This window comes from Pristiophorus japonicus, unplaced genomic scaffold (assembly GCF_044704955.1).
Source record: "Pristiophorus japonicus isolate sPriJap1 unplaced genomic scaffold, sPriJap1.hap1 HAP1_SCAFFOLD_1965, whole genome shotgun sequence".
In the NCBI taxonomy this organism is placed as follows: domain Eukaryota; kingdom Metazoa; phylum Chordata; class Chondrichthyes; family Pristiophoridae; genus Pristiophorus; species Pristiophorus japonicus.
This window is the reverse complement of record NW_027251659.1, coordinates 26,973-37,220: the sequence shown is the minus strand read 5'-3', so window position 1 is coordinate 37,220 and position 10,248 is coordinate 26,973. Positions and strand designations below refer to the sequence as shown.

The following is a 10,248-nucleotide window of genomic DNA, read 5'->3' as shown; positions in this document are numbered from 1 at the left end:
GGATATACTTGCTTTGGAGGCAGTTCAGAGAAGGTTCACTCGGTTGATTCCGGAGATGAAGGGGTTGACTTATGAGGAAAGGTTGAGTAGGTTGGGCCTCTACTCATTGGAGTTCAGAAGAATGAGAGGTGATCTTATCGAAACGTATCAGATTATGAGGGGGCTTGACAAGGTGGATGCAGAGAGGATGTTCCCACTGATGGGGGAGACTAGAACTAGGGGGCATGGTCTTAGAATAAGGGGCCGCCCATTTAAAACTGAGATGAGGAGGAATTTCTTCTCTCAGAGGGTTGTAAACCTGTGGAATTCTCTGCCCCAGAGAGCTGTGGAGGCTGGGACATTGAATATATTTAAGGTGGAGATAGACAGATGTTTGAGCGATAAGGGAGTGAAGGGTTATGGGGAGCGGGCGGGGAAGTGGAGCTGAGTCCATGATCGGATCAGCCATGATCGTATTAAATGGCGGAGCAGGCTTGAGGGGCCGAATGGCCGACTCCTGCTCCTATTTCTTACGTTCTTAAGCTCGAGCTGGGGTCTAATCAGTGGTTAGTAGATAAAAGATATTTTCAGTAACGATTGAGCGATCTCGGGGCTGACCTGATATCTCCTCTTCTATCTCCTCAGACTTCCCTGGCCCATCGACTCCTGGTACAAGAAGGATCACTTATTCACTTAACCATTCCAAACTCCCAATTTCTTCCTAATATCTCTCAAGGTCTACCGGCCTCTGTTACTTCAAAGGTGAGGAGTCCCACAGTTTGGGGGGTGAGGAGACCACAGTTTGTGGGGTGAGGAGACCACAGTTTAAGTGGGGAGGGGGTGAATAGACCCACAGTTTGGCGGAGGTTGAGGAGGAACGATATTCAAGCAAAATTTGACACCGAGCCACATAAGTAAAAATTAGGGACAGGTGACCAAAAGCTGGGTCACAGAGGGAGGTTTTAAGGAGCGTCTTGAAGGAGGAGAGAGAGGTAGAGAGGTAGAGAGGTTTAGGGAGGGAGTTCCAGAGCCTGGGGCCCAGGCAACAGAAGGCACGGCCACCGATGGTGGAACGATTATAATCAGGGATGGTCAGGAGGGCAGAATTGGAGGAGTGCAGAGATCTCGAGGTTTGTGGGGCTGGAGGGGGTTACAGAGATAGGGAGGGGTGTAGGGGCTGGAGGAGGTTACAGAGATCGGGAGGTGTGTAGGGACTGGAGGAGATTACAGAGATAGGGAGGGTTGTAGGGGCTGGAGGAGGTTACAGAGATAGGGAGGGGTGTAGGGGCTGGAGGGGGTTACAGAGATAGGGAGGGGTGTAGGGGCTGGAGGAGGTTACAGAGATCGGGAGGGGGCGAGGAGGCCATGGAGGGATTTGTAAACAAGGATGAGAATTTTGAAATCGAAGCACTTAACCGGGAGCCAATGTAGGTCAGTGAGCACAGGGGGTGATGGGTGAGCGGGACTCGGTGCGAGTTAGGACACAGGGGCAGTGAGCACAGGGGGCGATGGGTGAGCGGGACTCGGTGCGAGTTAGGACACGGGGGGAGTGAGCACAGGGGGTGATGGGTGAGCGGGACTCGGTGCGAGTTAGGACACAGGGGCAGTGAGCACAGGGGGCGATGGGTGAGCGGGACTCGGTGCGAGTTAGGACACGGGGTCAGTGAGCACAGGGGGTGATGGGTGAGCGGGACTCGGTGCGAGTTAGGACACAGGGGCAGTGAGCACAGGGGGCGATGGGTGAGCGGGACTCGGTGCGAGTTAGGACACGGGGTCAGTGAGCACAGGGGGTGATGGGTGAGTGGGACTCGGTGCGAGTTAGGACACGGGGGAGTGAGCACAGGGGGTGATGGGTGAGTGGGACTCGGTGCGAGTTAGGACACGGGGCAGTGAGCACAGGGGGTGATGGGTGAGCGGGACTGGGTGCGAGTTAGGACACGGGGGCAGTGAGCACAGGGGGTGATGGGTGAGTGGGACTCGGTGCGAGTTAGGACACGGGGGCAGTGCGCACAGGGGGTGATGGGTGAGCGGGACTCGGTGCGAGTTGGGACACGGGGGCAGTGAGCACAGGGGGTGACGGGTGAGCGGGACTGGGTGCGAGTTAGGACACTGGGTCAGTGAGCACAGGGGGTGATGGGTGAGCGGGACCCGGTGCGAGTTCGGACACGGGGGCAGCCGAGTTTTGGATCACCTCTAGTTTACGTCGGGTAGAACGTGGGAGGCCAGCCAGGAGTGTGTTGGAATAGTCAAGTCTGGAGGTAACAAAGGCACGGATGAGGGTTTCAGCAGCGGATGAGCTGAGGCAGGGGCGGAGATGGACGATGTTACGGAGGGTGGAAACAGGCGGGTTTAGTTATGCTGCGGGATATGTGGCCGGGAGCTCATTTCGGGGGAACAGGAAAAGTATTAGAGAGAAGGTTTTGGAGAGGAACCTGGTTGGAGAAAGGGGTTTAACTGGATTTCGAAGCCTCACCGATATTGTGCAAGTGGGGATTGAATTGTTGATTGGACGCCCTTGGAATATCGGGAGGGAACAAGGAAGGTTGAGATTGGAAAAGCATAATTCAGTCAGGCAGAGTCAGCATGGATTTATGAAGGGGAAGTCATGTTTGACAAATTTGATGGAATTCTTTGAGGATGTAATGAACAGGATGGATAAAGGGGAACCAGTGGATGTGGTGTATTTGGATTTCCAGAAGACATTTGACAAGGTGCCACATAAAAGGTTACTGCACAAGATAAAAGTTCCCGGGGTTGGGGGTAATATATTAGCCTGGATAGAGGATTGGCTAACTAACAGAGAACAGAGAGTCGGGATAAATGGTTCATTCTCGGGTTGGCAATCAGTAACTAGTGGGGTGACGCAGGGATCAGTGCTGGGTCCCCAACTATTTACAATCTATATTAACGACTTGGATGAAGGGACCGAGTGTAACGTAGCCAAGTTTGCTGACGATACAAAGATGGGAGGAAAAGCAATGTGTGAGGAGGACACAAAAAATCTGCAAAAGGACACAGACAGGCTAAGTGAGTGGGCAAATATTTGACAGATGGAGTATAATGTTGGAAAGTGTGAGGTCATGCACTTTGGCAGAAAAAAATCAAAGAGCAAGTTATTATTTAAATGGAGAAAGATTGCAAAGTGCCGCAGTACAGCGGGACCTGGGGGTTACTTGTGCATGAAACACAAAAGGTTAGTATGCAGGTACAGCAAGTGATCAGGAAGGCCAATGGTATCTTGGCCTTTATTGCAAAGAGGATGGAGTATAAAAGCAGGGAAGTCTTGCTCCAGTTATACAGGGTATTGGTGAGGCCACACCTGGAGTACTGCGTGCAGTTTTGGTTTCCGTATTTACGAAAGGATATACTTGCTTTGGAGGCAGTTCAGAGAAGGTTCACTCGGTTGATTCCGGAGATGAGGGGGTTGACTTATGAGGAAAGGTTGAGTAGGTTGGGCCTCTACTTATTGGAATTCAGAAGAATGAGAGGTGATCTTATGGAAACGTATCAGATTATGAGGGGGCTTGACAAGGTGGATGCAGAGAGGATGTTTCCACTGATGGGGGAGACTAGAACTAGGGGGCATGGTCTTAGAATAAGGGGCCGCCCATTTAAAACTGAGATGAGGAGGAATTTCTTCTCTCAGAGAGTTGTAAATCTGTGGAATTCTCTGCCCCAGAGAGCTGTGGAGGCTGGGACATTGAATATATTTAAGGTGGAGATAGACAGATTTTTGAGCGATAAGGGAGTGAAGGGTTATGGGGAGCGGACGGGGAAGTGAAGCTGAGTCCATGATCAGATCAGCCATGGTCGTATTAAATGTCGGAGCAGGCTCGAGGGGCCGAATGGCCGACTCCTGCTTCTTATGATTCCAGGTTAGCAGTGATGCCCTAAAACCTTCTCCTGTTTCTCTCCTCTCTCCCCGCTCTCACCCCGTAGGGAATGCTAGGCGAGATGGATCGACGTAACCTGCCCAGTTTGCCGTCCAGGATTCCGGGAATGGATGGCCAGCTAGTGGCCGCTCATTCCCCCGTCACATACATCCCAGCCGGGGCGCTGGAGAGGGAGACAGGCACAGCAAGACTCCAGCCCCTCGTCATCCTCGAGCCCTCGATGGGGCAAAGCCCACTGCTGGCCGGTAAGTCTCGTGAGCATTTTTGTTGTCCGTTTATCTTTGGGTTAGACCACACTTGGAGCACTGTGCACAGTTCTCATCTCCATATACCTGGGTTAGACCACACTGGGAGCACCGTGCACAGTTGTGGTCTCCATATACCTGGGTTAGACCACACTGGGAGCACTGTGCACAGTTCTGGACTCCATATACCTGGGTTAGACCACACTGGGAGCACTGTGCACAGTTCTGGTCTCCATATACCTGGGTTAGACCACACTGGGAGCACCGTGCACAGTTCTGGTCTCCATATACCTGGGTTAGACCACACTGGGAGCACCTTGCACAGTTCTGGTCTCCATATACCTGGGTTAGACCACACTGGGAGCACCTTGCACAGTTCTGGTCTCCATATACCTGGGTTAGACCACACTTGGAGCACTGTGCACAGTTCTGGTCTCCATATACCTCGGTTAGAAACATAGGAACATAGAAAATAGGTGCAGGAGTAGGCCATTCGACCCTTCGAGCCTGCACCGCCATTCAATATGATCATGGCTGATCATTCCATCAGTACCCCTTTCCTGCTTTCTCACCATACTCCTTGATCCCTTTAGCCGTAAGGGCCACATCTAACTCCCTCTTGAATATATCCAATGAACTGGCATCAACAACTTTCTGTGGTAGAGATTTCCACAGGTTCACCACTCTCTGGGTGAAGAAGTTTCTCCTCATCTTGGTCCTAAATGGCTTATCCCTTATCCTAAGACTATGTCCCCTGGTTCTGGACTTCCCCAACATCGGGAACATTCTTCCCGCATCTAACCTGTCCCGTCCCGTCAGAATCTTATATGTTTCTATGAGATCCCCTCTCATCCTTCTAAACTCCAGTGTATAAAGGCCCAGTTGATCCAGTCTCTCCTCATAAGTCAGTCCTGCCATCCCGGGAATCAGTCTGGTGAACCTTCGCTGCACTCCCTCAATAGCAAGAATGTCCTTCCTCAGATTAGGAGACCAAACTGAACACAATATTCCAGGTGTGGTCTCACCAAGGCCCTGTACAACTGTAGTAAGACCTCCCTGCTCCTATACTCAAACCCTCTCACTATGAAGGCCAGCATGCCATTTGCCTTCTTCACCACCTGCTGTACCTGCATGCCAACTTTCAATGACTGATGTACCATGACACCCAGGTCTCGTTGCACATCCCCTTTTTCTAATCTGCCGCCATTCAGATAATATTCTGCCTTCGTGTTTTTGCCAGCAAAGTGGATAACCTCACATTTATCCACATTATACTGCATCTGCCATGTATTTGCCCACTCACCTAACCTGTCCAAGTCACCCTGCAGCCTCTTAGCATCCTCCTCACAGCTCACACCGCCACCCAGCTTAGTGTCATCTGCAAACTTGGAGATATTACACTCAATTCCTTCGTCTAAATCATTAATGTATATTGTAAATAGCTGGGGTCCCAGCACTGAGCCCTGCGGCACTCCACTAGTCACTGCCTGCCATTCTGAAAAGGACCCGTTTATCCCGACTCTCTGCTTCCTGTCTGCCAACCAGTTCTCTATCCACGTCAGTACATTACCCCCAATGCCATGTGTTTTAATTTTGCACACCAATCTCTTGTGTGGGACCTTGTCAAAAGCCTTTTGAAAGTCCAAATACACCACATCCACTGGTTCTCCCTTGTCCACTCTACTAGTTACATCCTCAAAAAATTCCAGAAGATTTGTCAAGCCTGATTTCCCTTTCATAAATCCATGCTGACTTGGACCGATCCTGTCACTGCTTTCCAAATGCGCTGCTATTTCATCTTTAATGATTGATTCCAACATTTTCGCCACTACTGATGTCAGGCTGACCGGTCTATAATTACCCATTTTCTCTCTCCCTCCTTTTTTAAAAAGTGGTGTTACATTAGCTACCCTCCAGTCCATAGGAACTGATCCAAAGTCGATAGACTGTTGGAAAATGATCACCAATGCATCCACTATTTCTAGGGCCACTTCCTTAAGTACTCTGGGATGCAGACAATCAGGCCCCGGGGATTTATCGGCCTTCAATCCCATCAATTTCCCCAACACAATTTCCCACCTAATAAGGATATCCTTCAGTTCCTCCTTCTCACTAGACCCTCGGTCCGCTAGTGCATCCGGAAGGTTATTTGTGTCTTCCTTCGTGAAGACAGAACCAAAGTATTTGTTCAATTGGTCTGCCATTTCTTTGTTCCCCATTATAAATTTACCTGAGTCTGACTGCAAGGGACCTACGTTTGTCTTCACTAATCTTTTTCTCTTCACATATCTATAGAAGCTTTTGCAGTCAGTTTTTATGTTCCCAGCAAGCTTCCTCTCATACTCTATTTCCCCCCTCCTAATTAAACCCTTTGTCCTCCTCTGCTGAATTCTAAATTTCTCCCAGACATCCGGTTTCCTGCTTTTTCTGGCTAATTTGTATGCCTCTTCCTTGGATTTAACACTATCCTTAATTTCCCTTGTTAGCCACGGTTGAGCCACCTTCCCCGTTTTCTTTTTACTCCAGACAGGGATGTACAATTGTTGAAGTTCATCCATGTGATCTTTAAAGGTTTGTCATTGGTTAAAGGTAAGACCACACTTGGAGCACCGTGCACAGTTCTGGTCTCCATATACCTGGGTTAGACCACACTGGGAGCACTGTGCACAGATTTCGTTCCATATACCTTGGTTTGACCACACTTAGAATATAGGGACAGGTGGAGGCCATTCAGCCCCTCGAGCCTGTTACATTAGGAACAGGAGGAAGCCATTCAGCCCCTCGAGCCTGCTCCGCCATTTAATACGATCATGGATGATCCGATCATGGACTCAGCTCCACTTCCCCGCTCGCTCCCCATAGCCCCTTATTCCTTTATCCGTTAAGAAACTGTGTATTTCTGTCTTAAATATATTCAATGTCCCAGCCTCCACAGCTCTCTGGGGCAGAGAATTCCACAGATTTACAACCCTCTGAGAGAAGAAATTCCTCCTCATCTCAGTTTTAAATGGGCGGCCCCTTATTCTAAGACCATGCCCCCTAGTTCTAGTCTCCCCCATCAGTGGAAACATCCTCTCTGCATCCACCTTGTCAAGCCCCCTCATAATCTTATACGTTTCGATAAGATCACCTCTGATTCTTCTGAATTCCAATGAGTAGAGGCCCAATCTACTCAACCTTTCCTCATAAGTCAACCCCCTCATCTCCGGAATCAACTGAGTGAACCTTCTCTGAACTGCCTCCAAAGCAAGTATATCCTTTCGTAAATACGGAGAGCAAAACTGCACGCAGTACTCCAGGTGTGGCCTCACCAATACCCTGTATAACTGGAGCAAGACTTCCCTGCTTTAATACTCCATCCCCTTTGCAATAAAGGCCAAGATTTCATTGGCCTTCCTGATCACTTGCTGTACATAGAAACATGGAAAATAGGTGCAGGAGTAGGCCATTCGGCCCTTCGAGCCTGCACCACCATTCAATATGATCATGGCTGATCATTCCCTCAGTACCCCATTCCTGCTTTCTCTCCATACCCCCTGATCCCTTTAGCCGTAAGGGCCACATCTAACTCCCTCTTGAATATATCCAACGAACTGGCCTCAACAACTCTCTGTGGTAGAGAATTCCACAGGTTCACAATTCTCTGGGTGAAGAAGTTTCTCCTCATCTCGGTCCTAAATGGCTTACCCCTTATCCTTAGACTGTGATCCCTGGTTCTGGACTTCCCCAACATCGGGAACATTCTTCCTGCCTCTAACCTGTCCAATCCCGTCAGAATTTTATATGTTTCTATGAGATCCCCTCTCATTCTTCTAAATTGTTTTGTATCTGTGTTATGTATCAAACTGAGTACTGTTTAACTGAGCAAGGTACAAGGTTGGCTCTGCTTTATTTAGGCGCAAAGTGCCTGACTCACGAAATGGCTGGCCTTTTATACCAGAGCAGTACTACCATGTGCCTGCTGCCCAGTGCTCTCCAACAATCACACCATCTGCTGGCTACAAACAGCATGTACATACATGACAATCTATATGCTATCCTTTTGTGTTTCATGCGCAAGGAACCCTGTCATGCGAGAGACAGACTATTATCTGAATGGTGACAGATTAGGAAAAGGGGAGGTGCAACGAGACCTGGATGTCATGGTACATCAGTCATTGAAGATTGGCATGCAGGTACAGCAGGCGGTGAAGAAGGCAAATGGCATGTTGGCCTTCATAGCGAGGGGATTTGAGTACAGGGGCAGGGAGGTGTTGCTACAGTTGTACAGGGCCTTGGTGAGGCCACACCTGGAGTATTGTGTTCAGTTTTGGTCTCCTAACTTGAGGAAGGACATTCTTGCTATTGAGGAAGTGCAGCGAAGGTTCACCAGACTGATTCCCGGGATGGTGGGACTGACCTATCAAGAAAGACTGGATCAACTGGGCTTGTATTCACTGGAGTTCAGAAGAGTGAGAGGGGACCTCATAGAAACGTTTAATATTCTGACGGGATTGGACAGGTTAGATGCAGGAAGAATGTTCCCAATGTTGGGGAAGTCCAGAACCAGGGGTCACAGTCTAAGGATAAGGGGTAAGCCATTTAGGACCGAGATGAGGAGAAACTTCTTCACCCAGAGAGTGGTGAACCTGTGGAATTCTCTACCACAGAAAGTTGTTGGGGCCAGTTCGTTGGATATATTCAAAAAGGAGTTAGATGAAGTCCTTACTACTCGGGGGATCAAGGGGTATGGCGAGAAAGCAGGAAGTGGGTACTGAAGTTGGATGTTCAGCCATGAACTCATTGAATGGTGGTGCAGGCTCGAAGGGCCGAATGGCCTACTCCTGCTCCTATTTTCTATGTTTCTATGTCTAACCCCAGGTCCCGCTGTACTGCGGCACTTTGCAATCTGCCTCCATTTAAATAATAACGTGCTCTTTGATTTTTTTTCTGCCAAAGTGCATGACCTCACACTTTCCAACATTATACTCCATCTGCCAAATTGTTGCCCGCTCACTCAGCCTGGCTCTGTCCTTTTGCGGGTTTATTGTGTCCTCTGGAACACATTGCGAGTTCAGAAAGGATGCGCGCGGGGTTTGGTCTTGTGTGCGTGTTAGCGCCGGACGGGGAGAGCAGAATGGCTCCGGGCTATTCGGCAAGGGGAGGAATCGGCGTGGAACACGAACCCGCTTTTCCTCCCCTCTTTCACCCCCCCCGCCCTGCCCTGCCCGCCCGACCTCACTAACGCACCCCCTGTCTGTCTTTCAGTTTCAGGGATGGGCACGCTGCCCATCTACTACGCCTCGCCCCTAACCGCCAACGATCGTTTCCCGCCCCGGATGTCCAAGCTGGGCCAGCACCACCGGCCGCTGGTCCGGACCCAGTCGGCCCCGCTCCCCCAGAACCCCAAGGCTGTCCAGCAACAACTCCTCCTGCAGCAGCAGCACCAGCAGTTCCTGGAGCGACTCAAACAGCAGACACACCTGGGCAAGGTAAGGCTGAGCCATCCCGGCCCTGACTACGGGGGGGGGTGGGGGTCGGGGGTCGGGTGGGGTGTATTGGGGTAGGTCTGAATTCAGGGGTGAGGCGGTATTGTGGGTCTCTTAGAATTCAGGGGGTAACGACGCAGTATTGGGGGTCACTAGAACTCGGGGTGTGAGGAGGGTATTGGGGTACACCTGAATTCAGGGGGTGCAGGAGTTATTGGGGTACACCTGGATTAAGGGGGTGAGGGAGTTATTGGGCTACACCTGAATTCAGGGGGTGAGGGAGTTATTGGGGCACATCTGAATTCAGGGGGTGCAGGAGTTATTGGGGGCACACCTGAATTTAGGGGGTGAGGAAGTTATTGGGGTACACCTGAATTCAGGTGGTGAGGGAGTTATTGGGGTACACCTTAATTTAGCGGATGCGGGAGTTATTGGGGTACATTTGAATTCAGGGGGTGAGGGAGTTATTGGGGTACACCTGAATTCAGGGGGTGAGGGAGTTATTGGGGTACACCTGAATTTAGGGGATGCGGGAGTTATTGGGTTACACCTGAATTCAGGGGGTGAGGGAGTTATTGGGGTACACCTGAATTCAGGGGGTGAGGGAGTTATTGGGGTGCACCTGAATTAAGGGGATGCGGGAGTTATTGGATTACATCTGAA

The 10,248-nt window shown here is 50.3% G+C and overlaps 1 protein-coding gene across 1 annotated transcript in view; it reads left to right on the top strand.

Moving 5' to 3' along the window:
- Positions 1–624: 624 nt before the first annotated feature.
- Positions 625–10,248, top strand: part of LOC139243999 (histone deacetylase 4-like) — a gene marked incomplete at its 5' end in the record, with an annotated part of 34,813 nt that continues 25,189 nt past the window's right edge. The window contains 3 exons of the mRNA XM_070870938.1: positions 625–741; positions 3,919–4,117; positions 9,365–9,588. Coding sequence (XP_070727039.1) covers positions 625–741; positions 3,919–4,117; positions 9,365–9,588 — 540 coding nt within the window. The remainder of the gene's footprint in view (positions 742–3,918; positions 4,118–9,364; positions 9,589–10,248) is intronic.